The sequence below is a fragment of the Tyto alba genome, unplaced genomic scaffold (genome assembly GCF_018691265.1).
Source record: "Tyto alba isolate M040663 unplaced genomic scaffold, T.alba_DEE_v4.0 Super-Scaffold_8, whole genome shotgun sequence".
Lineage (NCBI taxonomy): Eukaryota > Metazoa > Chordata > Aves > Strigiformes > Tytonidae > Tyto > Tyto alba.
In genome coordinates this window covers 5302793-5326765 of record NW_024881329.1, presented here as the reverse complement: position 1 = coordinate 5326765, position 23973 = coordinate 5302793, and the positions used below count along the sequence as shown (strand labels likewise).

Here is a 23973-nt window from a genome sequence, read left to right as displayed (position 1 = left end):
CCACATTCTGTTGTCATATTTCCATGTGTAACATACTCTGTGTGTCTAAAACGTGTACAGCCATTCTGCATGACTGATACCAGAAAAGCTATAAAATAATCTGGGTAAATTTGGGGGAGGGGAAGATCAGGGTTTTTCCCCTCAGTAATATTGCACACAGGTATAAATCAGCACAAACAGAATATACTCAAATACTAGAACACAACTCACAGTCCACTGCCTCTCCAAAGCTCTGAGCGACAGTAGGCTTCATGACAAACAGGTCATCCATGCACCATCCGATGTCATGCAAAAACATAATCCAATTTCTAACCGCAGTCTTCTGCTCACAGGACTAGGAACCAATGCACGCCCGTTTCTGAAACTGCCCCTCTATGCGGAAGTACAGGTGGCTGCTGTTACACCTAACGTGATCACATTTTCTTTCTCCTCCCACTTAACAGACTTTATTTTATTTTAGTGCAGTGCACACGAACGCAGTGTCTAGGACAGATGTGCTACCTTTTATAGTGTTGCTATAGAACTCTTTAGCTGTGAACCCTTAATTTGCAGCTGGAACTCTAATAAACAGTGCATAGTGTTTCAATAGCCTTCTGCTTATATGTTTGAAGATTCGAAACTGAATGGTGAGGTGGCCAAGGCGGCGCTGGCAAACGAAGACTGTCCCCACATAGACCAGGCTATTACGCCTGATGAGGGCCTGCCCTTTACTCGCTCTGGCACTCGGGAGAGATATGGACCCTGCTTCCTCTTATCAACCGGGGAATATCCCTGCCCGCCTGATGGAGGAATAAGAAAGGGTATGTAGCTGGGGTCCTGTAATCATGTAGATAGCAACCGTTTTAAATAAGTAAGAGAAAGTCAGCTGTAGCTGTAGCACGCAATAGTGCGCTTGCTGTAGAGATGCACGTTTGGGCTGGAAACCACCACCTGATGTCTGCATTTGGAGTTTCTAACCTATTTCTTTCAGAAAGAAAAGCCTGAGGAGCTGTAACTACCCCATGCAGCTATGATAGGCAGTCAAGTCTTCCACCCCAGCTGGTGCAGTAAGCTTTAGTGGAGGATGCTCTACAATGTCCTTAAATTAGCCCATCCTCCAAGGAAAGGCCAATTAACATTTCATAGCAATGAAGGTTTGCCACTTGGAAAGCTCACAGATCTTACCAAACTCTGAGGAGCACAAACTGGGAGGTGGCAGACAGAAAAGATAAAACACAAAAGCAAAACATCCTCAAAAAATATGAAATGCTTATTTGGCTACCTTAACAGAGCACTAGAACAAACTATTTGGATATTCATAGCTGTTTAGTTCAACAGAGAAAGAGAAGCAAACGAGAACATCTGTTAGCACAGGTGTCTTACAATTGGAAAACAATCCATCTCAAATCATTTTCATAAATAAATCATTACTAGTTAGTTTCTCAGACTTCTGACAGCTACAGATCTCTCAGAAGTAACTGCATTTTAGTTTGCTAATGGTCAGAATAGTCTATTTAGCAACAGAAGTAAAATCAAATGAAAAAAACCCTTCCCTTCTTAAAATAGGCTGTTTTGTTTAAATAATTTAACACGAGGAAACCATACAAACTAAAATTAGTTACATATATATGCATCAAAGTTGATAAGGAATGGAAAAATTGGAAATCTCTCTCTTCAAATCAGTGTTTATCACTGGTGTACTGTATATAGTATATGATATAGTCAATATTTTCAAACTGCAAAGATTGTACGATGTAACCATACACTGAGTATGGAGTATAGAATTCTCATGTGCCATTGTACGATGGGCAATAGTTATAGCAAATGCCAGTTATAGATAGTGTATGTATTTATAAGTTTAAAGCTTATCATCAACAAAGATATAGTTGGACCACAAGACTTTCATATGAAAGTATATCCTCTAATATTTACCTTTGTAGCAAAGCGTTTTACTTGATTCTGTATCGGATAAGCATTGGCCGCGTTCATTCAGCCTGGGCGAGTTCGGGTGGTTCCAGTGGATCAGGGGAACACTCCAAATGGCACATCCTTTGGGATGAGGAATGTATGGTTTTCATGATGCACTGCAACCGCCTCTCGTTACTGAATGAAACAGAGGCTGGTTGGCTAAAGAGTAATATACGTCAGCATATTGTTGGCCTGTTTGAAACACGTTGAGAGCATCTTAATTGTTGTTCCAACAGAATATCATCCATAGTTTGTGCAACTCTCTGTACACTTGCTGAGCTGTTTACGTGCATGTTGGAAAAAGAAGGGGGAAGGGAGGGAGGGGGGGAGGGAAACTGAATGCATGCAATTTTCTTTTCTTTTTTTTTTTTTTATGCTTAGAACAAAGGAGTAGTATCCCTATAGCAACACACTACAATCTATGGATTTTGCTGCCTTTTCCCCCTCCTGTCCCCCAAAATACCAGAAACCTTAATTTTGCCTGAGGTCAAAATGCATGAAGTGGAAGGGAGAAATATGCATGAGTGTATGACAAAGACATAGAAAATCCCTCCCACTGACACTTTAGTTTTTCTTAGAGTACAACTATGTTGCTGACCATAGGAACAATTACATAGCCTCACCATCCTTGAGAAATTATGATTTAAAAAAAAATTTTTAATATATATATATATATTTTTAACTTGATCTGTACTTCAATGGCCTTCTGAGTCATGTTGCAAGCGATACTACTCTCCGCATGTCCGTGCATGCAGATGCTATTGAACTGGCTACAATGTTGAGCTCATTCTTAGTCCATTCTGTCATTGATCCAATGCTGTACTTTGCATTTTTCTTTTAAATGAAGGTTACGAAATGTCACGGAGCCTTAACAGCATAGCTGGCATAAGTGGAAAAGCGATAGGATTATCCTCAGTGTCTGCGCCCTACAGCTCTCCTAGTCCAGTGAGACGTTCTTGGTCTCCCATCCCATCTATATTGTAGCATGGATCAGTAGCAGAGAATGGTCTAAAAAGCTTTATTTTCAATTAGCCTATGCTATGTTGCATATAATCCAGGTGACTAAGTCTGAAGATGCAATGTCTCACAGTAGCACCTGCTGGGAATGGTGTTACTACTGATGCTAGGTGACAACACTCCTAAAGAGCACTCAGATGACAATAGGCAGGCATTTACATAGTACTGGTGGGCCATACATGCAGCATGGTATCAGTACATAGGATGAAGGGTAGATGCACCAGATAGTTTCCTTCCTGGTGCATCCTGCTAGTATATGCTTATGTTGGCTAATGGTGGATCTACTGGCTCTGTATGAAATGGGTTAGGCATTTAGTCGATGCTGAAACATGCCAACGATGGAAGATTTTGCTTTTTCTCAGGATATTTTTGAGCCATAGGAACCCTGCAGGAGTTTGAGCAAACAAGCACAGTAGGATGAAACTTTGCATGGGCGCCTATTTTAAGCTGAAAGCAATACTCAGACACACTGTAGAGAGGTCTCAGTCTGGCTGACTGCATGGAAAAAAAAAAAAAAAATCCTGTTGAAGAAGAATATGGCTGCCTCTGCATGTAGCTATTTCACCTTTTCCTCCTTCCTTTAAAACTAAGATGCCGAGCTTGATGTGAAAAGCGCAGGGAAGAAGCTCAAGTACTGATTGTATTCTTTACATGCAGATCTTTGCAAAGAAAGTCCAGTCATTGCTAAATATATGCCAACAGAGGCAGTCAGAGTGACCTGACAAGGCAAGATGGAGATGAACATTGATGGCTAATAAACATCTGTGTGGAACTGTGCAGGCATAGAAGACCTTCTCATTTGGACAAAGTTAACTCGCTCCATGCAGGTTTTATGGATGAGTCTTCGTGGGTTTGGAGTTGTACTAGAGATGCAGGCTTTTTCTACGGCCAAAATGTAACAAAACTGTAGAAGATCCTTTTTTTTTTTTTTAAATCTATTTTTTTTGTTCCATAGCATGAATTGCATGAAGACAAAAATTACAAAAAAAAAACAAAAAAAACACAAAAAAACCCTAAAAAACAAAAAAACAAGAAACACTGCAAATGTATGATTAAAGAGAAAAAAAAGCAAAGTTATATATTTTCTTTCAAAGCTCTTTACTTTTACATACATTGTTGTAGCCAAAATGTAAAACATTATAAAACTGTACATTTCTTTGCTATGGATCGCTTCTTTTTGTATACAAGATACAGAGTAATGGTTTTAAAAAGTGCAATCAGGCAGTCATCGGTCATATTGACCACGCCTTCACAGTTCATCACACCGACATGGAAATCAAGAACTCTCAATCCAACTAGAAGTGTATAAAAATAAGAAAACTTTTTCCTGTCTGTTTTTGTTGGCATGCTTGTGACACATGGGACCTTCCTTTGGACCTGACAGTAACAGCTGGTCTAGATTTAATTTTCCAGCTCTGGTTATGTTGTATTTTATTGATGTATAGATCCAACGTAAAGACCCTTCATAAATTGTTCATATTAAGTAATCAGTATGAATTTTAAACAAAAGAGGTGTTATTTTAAAACTGGGACTTATAGTACAAAATCAGGAAAATACTCAAGTATAAATGGTCTCAAAGTTTAAGAAACAAGACAACAGCATTGTATGCAATTTAGTACTGAGTAAAATGCATGCACAATGTTATGCAAAACAATTCTAGCATGAAATAAATTTTGTATCATGGTTTCAGTGCCTGCTGTATAGTGTAAAGGGGAATCCTTTTCTGAAGCGATCAGGGGTTTCCAGAGACTTGCTTCTAAAAATCTTGAATAAATACAGTGTTCTCAACAGAAATGTAGGAGAAAAGCTTGGTATTGCTTTGGTTCTACAATGCTAATTTTGGTTAGTAGATAATAAATGAAGCCTGCAAACACTTGATACAACCGATGTCTGAAGAATTAACACCATTAGTAATTTTATGAGGGAAGATTAAAAAACCCTCTAATTACCTAGGTATCTTCCTTTTCCCTCCCCAACAATAAAAGTTTGTCTTTTTAGCTGATTAAATGAATTCAGTTTTTCTTACTTCTTTGGGCCCTGTCCTTCACTTGTTCTTCACTGAGCCACAGCAGTCCACCTGATACAAAACTCTGAAAGAAATCCAGGTGTCCAGGTCACACTTTATTGGTCACACAGTAAGAAACAAGAAACACAATGGGATTAAATTTAATTTTAGATGTTACAAATTACAACTATGGACTATGTGTCAATAGCATTCTAGTTGCTTGAGCATTTTTGGTAAAATACTTCTATAAGAAAGGATACACCTTTATCCTCATGTGAGGAACTTCAAAAGAGCTGGCAAACTTCTAGGCAAGCTACAGCATTTGCAACTGCTAATGAGAATGAAAATGTAAAGGAACAGTATCCCTATGGTCTGGAGGAAGTAAGAGATTAAACCCCCAAAACCAGAAGAAACACTCATGGTTCTGGTAAGTGCTAAATTATAAACAAAAAAACAACTGCAGCTGGACCTTGTCTTCACAAAACTCTACTCCAAAAGGAAAATCAAGGAAGACCTCAAACTGTGTTTTAGGAATAGAAGAAAGGCCGATAATCTGAATTTGTACATAATTAGAAAAATCCTCTGTAGTCCTTGATGTAGCATTATGTACTTGATTTCTACTTCAGCTGACCATCCTTTTTCCCAATAACTATTTTTCTCCAACTATTTCTATGCTGTCATTCACAGCTGATAAGTGGGCAATTTCTTACCTCCAGAGGTAAAATCCAGGTTAATCCAGGATCCAAAAGTTGCCTAATGAACTACTTTAACTCTTATAATGTATTAAGAATCCAGAAATAGATTTATCTGCCCTGTTTTTTATTTAACACAAACTCAAGGGCCCAGCATGAAGGCTGCTCAAATTCTCCATTACCATAAGGAATACTAACAATTCAGCCCTGTAAATCCCACGTAGGTCTTCCCCTTCCACTGCGCTTTGCATATATATGAGCCTTAGCTAACAGGTTGGATACATATGCCCTAAGGCAACTGTCATTCTGTGCTACTTTTTACATCTACCAGTCCCATTTTCATTTAGGTACTCCTCTCAGCTTATTCTGATTTCAGCTATGTCTTTTGGGTGACTTTTATAAACCCTTCAGAAACAGAACAGTGCTCCCCATCCATCACCCTTCAAGAGATGCTTTAAAGCTTAAGGTCCGTCTGACCCCAGTTTTCCTTGGACAACAGTGGCAGCTCTGACAGCATAGGGAAAGAGTAAGACAACTGGAAAATTTCAAGAGCCGTTGCACCAAATCCTAACACTGAATCCTAAGAGAAATTTACCCTATCATCCCAGCTACCTTTCATTTAAGGAGCTTTTGCTGGGGTATTATGATTAAAACATTAATGCCTTCAAGTCTGCCCACTCCCACAGCAGGAGGTATATATCTCGATTAAAGCATTAAAACTATACATGCAGCTAGCTTGTGACCTCAGGCTTGCAGTAAAGCCACTGGCCACCTCTGACCACACCGTTGTAAGCAAGAACAGAAGCACATTCTGTAGCTCAGTTACGCTCCGCCCCTTTCCTGGTGGAAATGAACATCTTGATTCCTTCCTCTGCAAACTCAGCCTTTGGCAATGCACCCCCATCTGCAGAACCCGATGCTCATCCTTCATCTGAAGCCCCTGTCAATTAGTGGTTTATTACTTGCTAACATTAAAAGCACACCTCAACCACACCTTCTACACATACAGTTTCTCCTCTGACTGCATGAAGGTACTCATTTCTCTGGAGCAACCTGAAGTGTCTCCACAACTACAATTTCAGACAGCAAGGATCTGAGAAGTGGTTTCTGTACTCTCACTCCAACAAAAAAAATCTAGCCAATACCATTGTGGTAACAGTCAAGCACAGCAGTCATTAATCTAGATAGAGTGATTTTTCACATAAATTGCCTTCTCTCTCCTTAAAGTTTCAGGGCCAAAAAGAAAATACATCACTGAAACAAATGGCTGCTGGGACAAATGAGCAGACTGAAATACAGAAGAGAGCAAGGAGGGCTAAGGCAAGGGCATTCAGAAAGGAGCTGAGCACAGTGTTGCTTACAAAAAAAGATACCTTGAAGACAAAAAAGTGCAGTTATTACCCTGCCACTTCACATATCCTTTTCATAGCTTCAAAACAAGGCAGCCTGTTTCTCTGATTACCATATATATCCTGGAAACAACTTTGTCTCTGAGCTCATACAGAAACTAACCTAACTTCATGAAAACGTGCTTAAATTCTGGAGGTTATTTTTAGGTCACTCACTTGAGTTTGGGCCTAAAATACCTGTCTGTTCAGAAGTCCCAAAGCCTCTGCATTCATCTAGGACTGTAGGTGCAACCTTTCACCCTTAGAGGAATACAAATGCTTATCTGCAATCAAGAACAATATTTTAATTCAAATTGAATTTCAAGTTAGAAAATGGATCCAGAACTGCATCTCTTTACTTTCTTTCCTTATCCGACAAAGCAAATGCTTTAAAACTAAGCACATCATCTGACCCCACTGAAAGATATATTCTCTGGTTCAGGCTGACAAAGCCAGGTTTTCAGCCCTCCGCATTCACTAGAACATCTGAAAAACTTGATGCAAGTACATAGGTCCCAACATCTACAGGTACCAAAATTAAGAGTGCATACTCCAAGGCTTCCATTGGTCTCTCTACTGTCCACGGAGCACAGGTTAGATTCCTTAGTCAGCAAAAGTCAAAGTATTGGAGTGGTATTAACTCAGATATCACCCTAAGGTACCCGCACAGCTTCTGGACACCAAAGGGCTTAGCAGGGCCAACACAGCCTATGCAGAGGCTGCTGACAGTGAGTCACACCAGGACGAACGGGAGACACATGGCTTGAGCCCAAGCAAATAAGCTCAGTAGGAGTCATGCTTTGCGGTGGTGGTATCAGTCCAAGTGGGTGACTAGAGAAGAGGCAGCAGTAGCACAAGAGATGGGAAATGAGGAGAACATGGAAGAAAATGGGTTATGCAAGTAGGAGGGAAGGGAGCATGTGAAGAAACAGCAATCAGTGGTAAGGGGGAAAGAAGAGCAAGGAGAGAGGGAACTAGTAGCAGTGAGGCTTACCTAAAAAACCATCAAGGACCACTAGCCTAGAAAGTAGAGTCTTGGCATGGGACTCAGGAGACAGGAATTTTATTCTTGGATCTGCTGTGGACATGCTGGGTTACCTTGCTTGGGGCATTTCAATTTTCTGTGCCTCATCTTCTGTTTCTGTGACACTATCCCCTTTCTAAAGTGTTCTGAGGTCAAAAGAGGAAAAGCAGTATTTAAGTAGGAACAGTTGTTATAATATATCTACTCAGAATTAAGGCACCAAAGGAGAGTAGTGTCTCTCCATTATTTAAAAGATGCCATGTTTCCTTGTGTGCAGAAAGGCACTGTGCCCCTATAGGAATCTGTTATCTTTTGTACTTTAAAGCAGAGGATTATTATGGAAAATGATTAAGCACCAACACAGTTAAAATGACAGAGCATCTTCATTTTTGATTGGCAACTCCTCTGTTGCCCTAATTTAGGTACCACATGTCTTCATGCATTCAAATAAGTAAAAACAAAGCAAAAGCTAAACTCATTTGACATCTGTAGCAAAAAAACTAAAATCATGTCAGAACATTAAAAATCTCCCAATTCTTGGCCCCACTTGTAAATATAAAAAAATGTAAAAATGCAGAGTCTTATAGCAAAGTGTTCATGTACACTTAGAAGATTATGATGATCAGGGAGTACTGGAATCATACTGAATTGAAATTCAGCAATTTCCACTGACAAGGTCTTGATCCCAAACCCTGAAGACAGAACTCCCTCCAATATTGTATTGTATCTGAATAACAAAGTGATATGAATTGAGCGGCTAGCCAACACAGGAATTGGACTTAGATTCTACTCCCCCCCAACCTGCAAAGGCTCATCTGAAAATTAACTGAAATCCAACATGTCACAAAATAAAAATTCCTGAGGAAGTTTTGCAAAATAAACGTCACCTCTGAATTTTCTCATCCCCACAGCCAACTTTTATACAGGAATAATTACTTTGTTGCTCTTATTTCAAATCAAGCTGAAAAATGTGTTCTCTCCCAGTACTCTAAATTTATGCTTGCTCACTCTCCCACAAGGTAACATGGTTCATACAGGTCATGATTCAAATAAAGAGACCATTTTCATTGCTGGGTATTTTCGGTCACATAGGCTCTTTCCATGTCCTACAGAGGCACTGATGAGTAAATACTGTCTCTGCATTAAAAATAGGTGAATGCAGAGACAACTGATGGATGAATCTGAATGAAACGCACAAACAGCTGAAGTATGTGCCTTACTTCAATCCCTTCAAACCTCTAAATGGGTTACAAAATAACAACAGCTTTACACATGCAGTTTCTCCAAATTAACTTCAAAGGCACATATGGTAAACTCCTCTCTTTACAGTTATTTTTTGGAACATTCATCCAACAGAAGGCCATTTCCATACAATCAAAGCATTTTAATTCAAGGTTATTAAATTATTCTAACATAGAGCAAAACATCTAAGACCAGCATTTATCAGGAATTAAGAATAGCACAAAGCTAAAAGAAAAGGACAAAGCGTGTACTACTACTTTTTCTGCATGTAAATCAACAGCTCTGTGTCCAAGTGGAGAACAGTGACACATGGTGTTCCTCAGGCGATGTTTAACATCTTTGCCAGTGACGTGGACAGTGGGATCGAGTGCACCCTCAGCAAGTTCACCAACACTGAGCTGTGTGGCACAGCTGACACACCTGACACAAGGGATGCCATCCCGAGGGACCTGGGCAGGCTGGAGAGGGGGCCCAGACAAAACTCATGGAGTTCAACAAGGCCAAGGGCAAGGTCCTGCCCGTGGGTCGGGGCAATCCCCAGCACAAACCCAGGCTGGGCCCTCGAGGAGTGGCAGGAGAGCAGCCCCAAGGAGAGGGACTGGGGGGGCTGGTGGGGGGAAAACTGCCCGTGAGGCAGCCCCGTGCGCTCACAGCCCAGAACCCACCCGTGCCCGGGGCTGCAGCCAGAGCAGGGGGGGCAGCAGGGCCAGGGAGGGGATTCTCCCCCTCTGCTCCGCTCTAGGAATCTTTTAAACTGAAAGAGGGTAGATTTATTCCCTGTGCGGGCAGTGAGGCGCTGGCCCAGGGTGCCCAGAGCAGCTGTGGCTGCCCCCTCCCTGGAAGGGTTCAAGGCCAGGTTGGACGGGGCTGGGAGCACCCTGGGCTGGGGGAAGGGGGCCCTGCCCGGGGCAGGGGGGTGGAACTAGATGATCTTTAAGGTCCCTTCCAACCCAAACCATTTTATGTTTCTATGACATTGATATGTCAAAAGTTTAAATGTCCAATTATTTTTTTGTGTCAGCTGGATTTTTCAGTAAATTCAATGTAAGCTCCACTTTTCTGCTGAGCACATTAAGTGCAAACAAAACCACCCAAGATGATTTTCTAGTACAGACTGCATCCATTCCCAGCCTTTGGGAAGCAAGACTTGTTTTCTGCTTCAGTATTTTCTTCTTCCCTTTACAGAACTTTCAGCTGCTCTGAACTATAAGCTGGTAGTAAATACCACAAGCATGACTCAAATACTGATGAAAAAATTCTGGAGCCTTTTTTAAGACAGTATCTAGCTGAAAGAAAAAGCACAAGACTTGCCATATGCCATAAAAATATCAAAATTGCTAAGAGAACACAGGGGACTTTCTGGTGAAAACACAACAACACAATTTCAGTGACAAAGATCTGTCATCATCTTGATTTCTAATACAAAGGAAAAGGACGTGTAAGTCCCAAAATTACTTAAGTCTCATTTAAATCAGATCTAGAGTTAATGGAATTTATGGAAAAAATACTAGAGTATTTGATTAAGTGCTGGACTATGTCACAGGCCTAAAGATTTTTGAGACTGGAAGATAAGGACAGGTGTTGCTGTTCCAACTGAAGAAAACTGAAAATTTCAAGATGTGCTATGAATGAGAAAGAAAATCCATTTCAGCTCATTAATTCATATGAGTATTAATAAATGGTGGAAGAGTGGGAACAATAATATCCAAGAAATAGAATAGCTTGTCCCTCATCTCCCTCCCACCATACCAGCAGGCTGCAACGTTCCTAATCCCTGTGTGATTGTTCAGTCTTCAGGAGCTGTATCTTAAACCTGTCTTCCCCCTCCGCCCCCCTTTTCTCCTATGTTTTACCTGACCACATCAGGCTTTCTACTGATTTTACATGTCTTTCCATGGTAACCTTTCTCCCATACATTCAAACTGATCCCCTTCGTCTGTTTTCCATCCTCATCTCTAAGTCTTATACGACTTGAAAAATGTCATTGAAATCAAAATCAAATCACATTCTTCCCCTTCCCCTCAATTTCTCTGGGCTAAGCCATGTAGCCAAGTAAACCTCCTGTCACTCAGGCAGAAGTGACCTTTATGGTGGTTGCAGATGGCAAGAACTAGTCAGTCACAAACAGGACTGACAACATGCAGATAGGGGAGGGAAGCCAGTGCCATGTAAGAAGTGGTGACTGGAGAAATGGGAAGAAAGGCAGTACTGAATCTTTCTTTCAGATGAACACACTTCCAGTATAGTGTCCAGCATTCTAAGTAGAAAAGCATCACGTCACTCAGGAATGCTACACAAAGTCAAATAAAATCAGCGACTGTCAAGTGGCCTAAACAAATCCTCCAAGAGACAGAAACTTCTGACACAACACACACATCTTCCTACCAACATTCTTTAAAATGGAACAGGAGTGTCTTGCCCTGCTGCACATGGAGGTTGCATGCGTAACAACTGCAGATCTCCTAGGACTTCACACAACAGCTTCCTTCTCCCTCTCTACCCAAGAGCCTGAAAGCTCTCCGAACCGAAGGTTAACAGTTCAAAACTCAGTATCACAGCTTTGCTGGAGAACAAGTTCACCTTTTTGCCCTCATGAGCGTCAGCTCATTAACAAGTTTGTTTATTTTCAGAAAATGGGAGGGGAAAGCAGCTGCACTGACACTTGCTTACCTTGTTCCGGTGTTTTATATACATATATATTACAAACCTTGTCAGTTTATTTGCATCTGAATGTGAACACAGAATGCTTACTTCTTAGAAGGCTTGCTTTGTTTAGCATTGAAGACCTGCATGAAGAAGTTGCTCTTTGCATGCACTGCAGAAGCACTGACATAGCACACAGGCTCTGCATTTTGCCTGGCAGAGACTGATCTTCTCCATCAGGACATCAAGAGGGAACTTGGTGCTCTGGACACCAGCAAGGAAGGGGGTGTCTTTACTTGATTAGGATCTTTTCCCTGTGTGCTCCCTTCCTTACAGTAGAAAGCCTTAGCTGACTTTGTACAATGTTTTATTCTGCAAAGCACACTGACATATAGAACAGGGCATTCATTTCTGAATGAATGAGCAACAACTTGTTTTTGACATTCAACCATGTACCATCTACAACAAATTATTATTCACTCTTCATACTACAGCAGCATCTAGAAGTCCTGACCGATGACAAAGCATTTAGTATGTCAGGCTCTCAAGACAAGTCATTACTTTCCAAAGAGAAGCAGCAGTTCTCGCCATTTCAAAGATGAAGATCAGATGTAGATTTGAAACACAAAATCAGGACCAGGAGGAAACCACAGTACTCCTTTCTTTCCTCCTTATCATCCCAAATCATTCTTTGAATTTCAAAAAATGTGTTCATGTTGCAGATGTGAATAAGTGAATAACGTTTCATATTACCAAGTTGCATTTATTTTCTATGTAATTCGTTAGATTCCTCTGAAATGATCTGCAGGAACAGCATACACAGTCAAAATATGCTCAGTACAGTAACCCTTGTTAGAGGGCACACATACTAGCTGTGATTAATCAAGGAACAGAATTATTTAGAGGGTATGATTACTGAAACAAGATAACATGTTTATTTGGTACACGGATTTTGGAGGAAAACAAAAGGTAGAAATGCCAAAAAAAAAAGCACGAAAAAACTGTTCAGTATATGTAATAGAGAAGTTGTGGTATCTAGAAAGTATCATTGAGGAGAGTCAATAAATAGCAACTTTGATAAGTAAAAAGTGCAAGAGGTCACAGCCCAGAACAGCGTATTGCCATGAAGAACCACAACTAATACACAGATTAACAGAACCACTTTACAGTACAAGACTCAATTCTGTACTTTTTGCAGAGGACCCATTTGATTATTCTTACAGATTCTTTCAGTACCTGTAATACAGTTATAATCAGCTTCATAGTCAGTTCAAGTTTCACAACCATTGAATAGAAAAAGAAAATGCCTTTGAAAATTAGGCCATGAACTAGAACTGCTGTAAAACCAAGGGGGGGAAAAAGACCCTCACAGCCCATATTACCCCCCTTAATTCCTTCCTTCCATGTGTATCTTGATATATCATTAGAAAGCCTTCCTGTCCTACTTCCTAAGAGCCCTTCTCTGAGTATTCTGTAAGGTTTCTTCCCTGGGAAGCCTGCTTTAAAAATTAAACCACTGTTTAGCAACAGTAGGTCTCATTAAAAGGTGCATTTACCACACAGTAGTATTCTCTATATTTAGAACTTGAAATATATCAAATACCACACCAAATGTAACTATCGTGGGTGGTAAACATCCAGTTTAATGCCATCCACTGTATTTGTGTGAAAAACAGTTTTATAAATAGCTTCCAAAATTCTGCTCAACATAGGCATCTAATAATATCTTAAGATATTTTACACTTTTTCATTTCTTCTACCAAAACAAGTGTTAGGCCTACATTCTCTGCCAAGCACTCACCTGGAACAAGTACTGTGGGCATGTTCTGAACAGTAACTCAGCTGGGCTGCGAAACGTGAGAACTAACCTGAAATTCATCAGGAGCATTCTGGTCTGCTTTTTAGGCTGGAGAATTCATAAAATCTTTCTGTTTAGATTTGGATGTCTTCCTATTCAAAGGCAGCTGGAAACACAGGAGTTATGTTGGATCAAACTGTTCTCAGCAGCTACAACTGTTTTACGCCCTTTGACAAGAACTTTTCTATTGTTTCCATGAGCTCTTAGAATTTTTTCTTGCCTAAGTAGTAGCTTCAGAAATTTCAGGTTTGGTTTGCAAGTTGATGATAATTCATGCAGATCTGCATTCCTGTAAATCTATAATAAACTGATGTCTGGCACAGAAGATAATTCCTCAGAAATATTGCTCCTTTCACAGTGTAATCAAGATATAGCTAGTTCAGAAGGGCCTCATGTTCCCCTTTTGTAAGCCTTCTTTTTTTTTTTTTGTTTTAATCCTAATCTTCTGTTTAAGATGTGTGTCTGCATCTATTTATGTTCACTGGCATTTCTCTGTGATGCAAACTGGATTTTCTGAGATGCTGGGAGTTCACAACTCCAATAGAAGTTGGCAGGCGCAACACATGCTCATCATGATGAACAGATACAATAACAAAAGACCAGAAGGAGCCCTATGTCACCACCTTCTCAGGCCATTTCCTCAGACTGAATTTATACACCAATCATAAGCAATTAAGCAACCGGTTTCTTCGTCAAAGTCTTCTCAGAACAACAAGAAAAAGTCATTCTTTCTTCAATGGCATTGCATCAAGGCAAAATGTCATTCTATCTGTGGGTAAGAATGTAAATTCCTGTGAAAAAGACCCATGAAACGATTTTTAAAATATTATCATTTTCTATGCATACTCATGCCTTCTAGTCTTAGAAAAAACTTCTGCACTTTCCAACTATTGTGTTAATCATGGGCAATCCTCCTCTAGCACTTCTGAGCTATGCAACCCAAAGATGTCCATCCACATCCACGAATGCTATGATTTCAGGTGTGCCAAGTCTAATGTGGAGATTAACAAAGAGCCATGGAATGTCCTGCCCCACATCCAATTAAGATCTGTTTTGCATAACCAAGAGCGTTGACTGGCTTCGGGGTGTAAACATTTGCTTCTGTGCCATCACCACACATCCCATGTTCGTTCCATCCCCAAGAGAAGCACTGGCCACCTAAAAGAGAAGATACAAAATATAGAATAAATACCACAAACACAATAGCTTTCTTTCGTTTTGGGGAGCAGATTTGTCAGGTCATCTTCTAATTAGGGTCTAAGAAATTAGGTGGGGAAAAACATTCTGGTTCTCTTGAAATTGTAAATAAACCCAAATTCATTACTCTCTATCTTGTTCCATATTGTTAACAATGTGAGAGAGATAAAATCACTTAGTAAATACATGGTTCAGTATTTATACAGAGCCCAAAGAAATATCTCCCCATTTTAAGGATCCTCCCTGAAATTATGTGGAATCCCTATCTTTCCAGTTCCCTCTAGTAAGCAAAACTATCACAAACCAAGCCCAGTGACTTCAGTAATTCACAGCATGATCTGCAGGATTGGGGAACACAGAGTCACAAAGCAGCCAAATTACATTTCAATCCTACTTTCATATACACATCTCGCCTCTTTCCATTAAATACAAGTCTCTGACAACTTGCCTTACTTCTTCTGCTTGCTTTAACATAATTTCACTGCTTTCATTATCCTTATTTTCCCTCATTATTATTTATTTTTGTAACATCTACTCTTTTATACCCCAAATCATGATCCATGTATTATTATTACCCCATAGTACTCTTTCTTGAAGCACAGTATGTAAATTTTGTTCTGTAAATGGCTGGCATAATAAAAAATCCATGCAAAAAACTCCTATTCTGAACTACTAGAGATATTTCTTCCTATTTTCTTTTCTTTATTTGGCTGTCACAGACTGTGCCTGTGAATTTCTGTAATAAAAAAGAAAGCCATCCTGCAATATAATAATGTTTCTGATGCCACTGTTATTTCTGAAAAGCAGCAGGTATTAACAGCATGAAGTACCATTCTGGAGTCCAAATAATGAGAAGAAAAGTGCCAAAATTCACAAAATGCAATCCCAATCATAATTCTAAAATAAATTTTCCTTTTCAAAATTCAGAAACTGACTATTGCAAACCTAGCAGGACCATCTTTCTCTTCTGCAAATCCAGTAACATTTAATTGTTATCAGTTTTCTTTACATATCAGTATATTAAAATTCTCCTTTTCTGTAATTAAGTGTAAACATTACTCAAGTCAGAGGTAATTAAACAATGGTCTTTAATTTTCTCGACAATCTTTAAGGCAATGGAACACAACAAAAACACCACTAGAATGTCAGAGTAGGCTAGATACATCTCATCTAATACAGCAGTTCTGTTACTCTTATCTTAGAAGGCACCAGATTTTCTCAAGACTGTGCATGTGCAATATTGACAGCCAAACCTGTATCACAAATGCACATGCATGTGCTGCAGAAAAGTACCAAAAAGTTAATGTTCAACATATCCCATTTAAATATCAACAGATCAGAACATCTAAGAGGTTAATTGGAATTTTTTTGGTAAGGTTCCAGATAAAAATATTTATGTAAATATTAACAAACAGGAAAAAGACATCACAAACCAAGACTAAAGACATACCACAGAACAATTATTCAGGGAAAAAATTCAAAGAAAGAAAACCAGCTGCACCTAAGAAAAGGCATTCTTTTGCACAGTTATTATATGGAACCTGCAGAATAAGCCTACTTTGAGTGGGAAAACTTCTGAGTTTCATGAAAAGGGAATATAACGTGTCCTTACACTAGCAAGATGACTGTAGTAAGCTTTTTGTTACTAGATCACTAGCAATTAGTACAACAGCTTGCATGTTTGTCTGGAGGCTCACTATATTTGACTATAGGATTGTATTTGTTTTTATCCTGTCCCATCAGGACAAGGGAGAGGAAGCCATAAAGTTTTTGGTCACCTTGAATTACAAACTACTCAATAGAACATTAGTGGCATAATAAATATTCAAAGAAACAGCACAGTAGGGTATTAACCTCTCAAATTGTTAAATATATCTAATCAAACAACTTTTGAAAAAACATCACAGAAAAAATTACAAGCTAGGAAACCCCTAGACAAGAACAACTCCCCTAAAATAAGGATCACTGAGTATTTTCCAGCCTTTACTTCTCCCAAGCATATAGACAGGCCACAAAATAGATCTTTCTACATGACTCTAGTGAGCTCCAAGGTTACCAAAATGGGCCGAGAATGAAAACTGGCAAAAGAAAAATAGAGAGCAAGTAGAATTTATGACTGGTCATATACGAAAATGCCTCATACATATATGGAAAGCTAGGCATAAATCTGAAGGGGTGAAAGGGCAGCTGACAGATACAGAATGACAGGCCACAAAAAGGATTCTCATCACCATCAGGTCAGAAGTCAGGGAGGCTAAAGAGCAGAGAATTATTGTTGTGAAAATAAAAGGTATACTCTACCACATCTGCCCATAGAAGATTTAGAAAAAGGTTTGTAAAAAAAGCCAGATACTAGATTTCTGTCAGAGAAACATCATCTGCAGAAAACACAGAGTTCATTTTTTTGTAATAATATATTATCAACTTGGAGGAGGGCTGGGCAAAATGACTGCAGTGACACTGGCCAGGAGGGAACAAGCAGCTATGTGAATCACTGGCACAGAAGTTGAAGTCAAAGATTGAAGATAATGAAGCACCCATTTTAAAAATGCCACAGAAAGAATATCTGAAGAGTTAGATAGGCCTTCATTAAGGGGAACTAATGGCTAGTCTTGGGACAAAGGGCACCACTTAATTTCAATTCCTTTTCCTTCCCCCCCTTTCTTTTTTTTTTTTTTTTTTCTTGTTTTCTTTTTGATTGCTTCTATTCACAGTTTATTGCTGATAAAAACCTCAACACAGCCTCAGCAGCTGTACATGCTTTCAGGAGAAAATTCAATTTTTCTGCCGGTGCCATACCTTCCCAGGCTGAAACACCATTAGAACGATGTGTATTAATACAGCTACCAATTGCTTTAACTAAATTTAAAACAAGCACTGTAGCACATTCTCAAACCAAATGATTTGTGTTTGGTGAGGTGAGGAGGAAAAGTTGCTCGATGTCACTGATCAAATGAAACAGCATAATACATCGCATTCACCTTTTCCCTCTTAAAACACTGTGGTTTAACCTGGCAGGCAGCTAAACACCACACGGCTGTTCGCTTGCTTCCCCCCGATGGGATGGGGGAGAGAATTGGAAAAATCGTAAAACTCATGGGTTGAGATAAAGACAGTTTAATAGGACAGAAAAGGAGGGGAAAATAATAATAATGATAAAAGAATATACAAAACAAGTGATGGAGAGTGCAATTGCTCACCATCCATTGACTGATGCCCAGCCAGTCCCTGAGCAGCGATCTGCCCCCCTGGCCAAACCCCCCCCCCCCCCTCCCCAGCTCTATTCTCTGAGCATGACACTATAGGGTCTGGGGTGTCAGTGGGGGTCAACTGTCCCAGCTGTGCCCCCCCCAGCCCCTTGTGCCCCCCAAACACTCACTGCTGGGGTGGGTTGAGCAGCAGAGAAGGCCTTGGCTCTGTGTGAGCCTGCTCAGCAGTAACGAAAACATCCCTCTGCTACCAACTTTATCCTCATCCTAAATCCAAACCACAGAACTATACCAGCTACTAGGAAGAAAATTAATTCTATCCCAGATGAAACCAGGACAAATGTAAATACTCAGAGTGCACACAAGACCACAGAACTCATGGCAACACAGCATAATCCTAAAGGAATTTCTCTTGAGTTCACAGTCACACTGATGAAAGTCTAGAATAAGACTATGGGGTTTTTTTCCTCAAACATTAAACGTACAAAAAAATGAGAAGAAAAAAAACCTTAACAGATCCGTTTTGGTCACACACAACAAGAAGGGGCTACTGCCCTCCTTCTATTTGCAATAATTATTGAGGCTTTTTTCAAGGTAACTGAAGTGACAACTGAAATCCAGAGGTTGATTAAACTGGCAAAAAGTACTTCTAGGTAAAATAAAGCTGCAGCATATTGGACAGAGGACAGGATTCTGGGGGAAGTGCAGAATTGAGAGTCACTCCTTGTTGCCAAGTACTCTGTTCTTCAGATGCAAAGAATCAGTGTTAACAAATAAGATGCTCTGGGTGAGATTCACTGCATTAGCTTCAGCCACCTAAAAATCAAGCAACTTGGCTATAGATCATTATCCTCTAGTTTTTCTCAAGAGTCAATGGAGTCATGCACATCTCTCCAACAGGCAACTCATCCAAACACTGGTGCCAAAAGCAAATCTCTCTCACTCTGGTGACGACAGAGGGAGACCAAGTGATTGTCTTAGCCTAGGCATATCAGTTTTAAACAGCTGAAGACAGGTTATGATAAATCACATCCTTACAATTGGTCTGTAGGTAAAGCAAGGAAAACTGGAAACAGGGAAGCTACAAATATCACTGCAGCCTAGTTTCAGGCTACAAGCAGTCTGTTTCTAAACCAGCCTGTGCCCTGGAGGCTTATCACTGAAATCTTTAAAAGCTTGTCTCTCTTCTGTTTCTCCTCTCCCACTCTTCCAACCACACAAACAAACAGAAGTTTGCTTTAAAGACAACCCAAGTATCTTGAAGCCAATCTATTCATCAGACAGCTTCACATTTTAAGGATCTGTTAAAATATTTTAGTACAGCTCTATTGTATAGGCTCTGAGCTCTTAGCAATATTCCACAACATCTGAAATTATTTTTAACCTTAAATTAGTGCTACTCTACAGATGGTTATAGATAAAATTACAGTAGGCAAGAGATCAGCCCAGGGAAAGTCAAATGATGTTAAACAGCATCAGGGCTGGACCACAAACAAAATTCCAGTGTCTCAGCCATCCCCCCTTGACTATTTGAAAGCATTCAAAACCTCACAAGGAACAATACAATACTACACAGAAGGAGATTTAGACTATACTTCTCCCCAAGAGTTGTAAAACACAAGTGAATAAGTCTTCCTGTTTTTTCGTAACATCTGTCAATCCAGGGTGTCATAAAATAAAAGAAATATCCCTCTAAATTTTTGGGGTTTTGTTAGCAACAATTCTGTCATTAGAGCAAAAGATGTGCAATTTTAGAATATAAGAAACAGGGTTGGTACCAATTGTTTTCTGCAGAAAAACATGGAAATGTATTCGTAACTAAAAGGGAAGTCTAAGCATTCTGTAAAATCTTATTAAAGGCAAAGTTTGGTAAGTGGAATATAAGATTATATGATCCCAAGACATTATATGGTACCTCTAAAAGTAGAAAACAACTATGAGATTCATATAGTGCCAGTTTTACTATGGAGCTACATTTATACCCACATTCTCAAGGAGCAAACTGCCATGTGCTCCAGGCAGCCCATCCAATTGCTGCTGGAGTTGCTTAGGACCACAACCCTCAAAGATGTGTCAGACTCTACCGCGAGTAAATTGGATAAAAATCACAGGCATTGCAGTGCTAACACAATATACAGATTGGAAACAACAAACGTTTTTTATATGCAGTACAAAGTCAAGGTGCTAAAGACACGCTCATTTCAAAGTTATCCTCCAATCAACAATCTGTCCTCATTCTACCTTTACATCATTAGTAGCCCTCCCAGGCAGTGGACTGAGACCACTCAGTCCCCTCCTCAGCAGTGGTTTTACACAAGTGAAAAAATTAGATTACTTCAGGTCATGCGTCTGTGGTTCATTCTGGTACCTGGAAAGAACAACTTCCAATGGCCTCAAACAGCTACTCATTACAAATGCATGAAGCCTGCATCATATGGACTTCTCTGACCCGGTGCTCTAAATTAATAGCTGAATTAATATGTGATTTTTTTTTTTTTTTTCAGCAGAAGCATTGTCTTGTTAGTCAGACCCTCTCTCTGACTCGTATATTGTGTAATACAGCAGGGACTTCAAACTGGGTCAGGGCCTCAAGGCTAATTGTCAAAATATCCAATTATAATATACAACTAACTATTGAAGAGAGTCAGAAAATCAACTTGAGTATACAAGATGCTTAGTATGGCTTAGGGAGCCATGATGGGATGTGGAATACTGTAAAATGCAGCAATAAGGCTACAAATCTCCTTTCAAATTAATTTAATTTGGGAAAGTCTACTTTCTAGCTTCTCCTGCATTATCAGTATCTATCCCACAAATGACGAACAGATGAGCAGTACAGAGCACATCTAATCTTTACTATCCTCATTTCCATAACATATGAATAGCCAGGAGTTACAAAATTGGAAGGGAAAAGAATCATGTCTATGATAATATAATTTCCAAGTGCACAGTGAAGGGCAATGTAGCACATCTGGCACAGCCTGAAAACTGAATATGGGGAGGGAGTCCAACATACAGCAGTGCAGGGAAGTAGAGAAAGATACAGTAAAAGGCACTTATCAAGTAAAGTCTTAGCAGTTTTATACAAATGTGGTGGTGTACATTTTCCTATGCACTGTTTTAAGTATCAGGCAAATAACTGAGCCCATTCACTAGAGGTAGTTGCTATCTTGCTAATATACAATAACAATAGAAATTTTGTTCTGTTCTCACAAGACACTTGAAAGCAGGAGTTGAATGGTTCACTGCACAAATTAATATGCATCTATTTAAAAGAATCATTCTACGTTACATCAAATAAGCCATGGTTTAGGTTATCATTCAGGTTAGTTTATGACAGATTTTGTTTTTACCTTCTCAGTTATGCAATGCCATTTTTAAGACAAAAGCATGAAGAAGAAATTCACAAAACTATACCCTAGGGTTTAAAGCAACATACTTGTAACTACAGATGCAAGGATTAACTGTTGACTTTTCTGTTTTCACAGTGAAACACAAATGGTACTTATTATGACTAAAGCTGAAGGGTGCTGCACAAGGTTTTCCTTTTGGTTTTACTCAAATGTGTCAATTCCTTCCCAACAGGAAAGCATCTCCAACTCAACACAGAACAAAACCTGGGCTCACGACTTTGTGCAAGACTGAACGTATCTGGTCCACTGACAATACATGAGGATTATATCATACACGAAGCAGCTGCAGTGCAGAGAGGATTAAGCATTAAAGATGCTTTATTTTACACCTGTAGAAGACAAGAAAATCTCTAAATTTTGCTTTCTTAAATACAGGACAAAACCACCTGATAAATTAGTTAATGAAGAGATTTGTCTTGAGGCTCTGAACATGGCAGTAATGTCTGCTCCAACAGAATATCAGGCATGGCAGAGAGTGACATGCATTCAGAACTTGCATCCCTGCCTCTCTGAATGACAGGCATTAAATGTGTCACAGTGCTTTAACTTTGTATGACCAGAAATAGACAACCACAATCTCATCACTGAGCCAGAGACTGCAGTCTCATGATCCCCTCTATGACGTGAAACAGAACATACAGAAAATACCTTATACTAAGCACTTAGTAAGAGGTCATCCATGCAAAATAGAATGGATGAAGCAGTATGTCAAAACGCATATAGGGTGTGAGTCATTCAAGTGTCCCATGGGACCATATGGCACCATGGCCATTTGTACCCATGTGCTTCTGGGTATAAAGCATTACCATTTCAAATTACACACACTTTTAAGTGATGTAAATGATTATATAAAGAAAAGGAGGGGACAGTTACGATTTATTCTGACCTAGAACATTACATCGAAGACCTAGAATTGAAGGCCATCTTCAGCACAGGCCTAGGAAAAATAATAGATGATAAAAAAGTTCAGTGATGAACACAGAAGAAAGAATCTGCCAAACCCCTCAAACTGCATTACAGTACTACATGTAGCTTCCAAAGCACTAAGCAAATCATAGAGCAGGAGAAGATACAGATGGCAAGACGAGCAGCAGCATGCAGGTGAAATGGTGCTTCCTCCTACTTCGTTGACTGAAGTCAGAAACAAAGGACCCCACTGGGCTCTCAGGAACCCTCTCCTCAAGAAAGAGCAGCTAGGTTGGAAAATAATATTTTGGAAATGCTTTGGTGCTTAACACATTTTATAAAGCAACTCTTTGTATCATACATTGATCTATTTACAAGCACGTAGTTTTAAGGTGATCATGCAGACCAGGCTATATATGGCTGTCAGTCCTTGTCAGCTTGTAAAAAATACTTATGATGCAACAAAAGGTAAAAAGATATTCCATATGGTCACATTTACCTACAATTTCTTCTTATCTGACTGCTATTCTCTTCCCCTGAAGGGCTGTTTGCACTGAACAAAAGTGAGCATTCTGGGGATTATCTCTGAAGGTGTCCTTTTCTGCAGAACACAATTCTCTAACTCAGAACCAAGAAGTGAAAGTGTATAAACCTTCCACGCGGACATCTTCTGTAAAATAGCTTTGTGTTTAAATGGGCTTTAGTTTGGACTTTTCCCCTTTCATTTTCATTAATTGCAAGGCTGCATTTTGATTAAGTTTCAAGACACATGATATGAATGTACATTACTGCTGAGTGAAGTCTGAAAAACTACTTGTTGATATCACACAAGTGAGGGCTTTTTTCCCATGCTTAACAAGTAATATGAGGTGAAGTCCAGAAGTAATAAGTATTAGAAATGAAAAGAGAAGAAGTCAAGGGAATGAGTGGTCACTGAGTTTTTCAGTTTCCTTCTTACTGACTGAACTAGTAGATTTTCTCACAGCTACGCAAACACTGCCTCACAACACAAGTAGCTGCAACTCATCAGTGACGTTATTAGGATGCCTTATTTTGCAAAGTTTCAAGTTGTAATCTTATCGTAACACAATGGCTCAGATGATGGATTCCCTGCAAGTGTCACAGTGTGGTTTTAAAAGTGACAGCACTGTAGTACATGTGTACCTGTGAGAGCTTTAAAATACCTAGCTTGATACAAGCTATAGCATAGCTGTAGTCAGAGAGACTTCAGGATGAACTAACCCTCCTTTCTGGGCAGGATCTGTGGATTACATTTCCTCTGTGCTGCAGCTGTTGTACTTGAGTTAACCTACTTGTATCTGGTTCAGGTGTGCCTATACCACACTGTACTGTAGTGCAAGTGCACATCTAATAAAGCTCCCATGGGTCACATGCCTTGTTTATCTGTCTCAGTTTTTGTGCCTACTGTTA

At 39.6% G+C, this 23973-nt stretch overlaps 2 protein-coding genes across 7 annotated transcripts in view; one reads left to right on the top strand and one right to left on the bottom strand.

Moving 5' to 3' along the window:
• The window catches only part of KCNC1 (potassium voltage-gated channel subfamily C member 1), a 128936-nt gene extending 105045 nt beyond the window's left edge, over window positions 1-23891 (top strand). The window contains exons 3-4 of one of the 4 annotated variants that reach the window (XM_042784466.1): window positions 612-800; window positions 21809-23890. In XM_042784466.1, coding sequence (XP_042640400.1) covers window positions 612-800; window positions 21809-21990 — 371 coding nt within the window. In that variant the 3' untranslated portion in view covers window positions 21991-23890. 4 annotated transcript variants of the gene reach the window in all.
• The window catches only part of SERGEF (secretion regulating guanine nucleotide exchange factor), a 152557-nt gene continuing 141285 nt past the window's right edge, over window positions 12702-23973 (bottom strand). The window contains exon 11 of one of the 3 annotated variants that reach the window (XM_042784506.1): window positions 12702-14975. In XM_042784506.1, coding sequence (XP_042640440.1) covers window positions 14821-14975 — 155 coding nt within the window. In that variant the 3' untranslated portion in view covers window positions 12702-14820. The remainder of the gene's footprint in view (window positions 14976-23973) is intronic. The other 2 variants (XR_006164595.1, XR_006164596.1) reach the window with 2 other exon arrangements.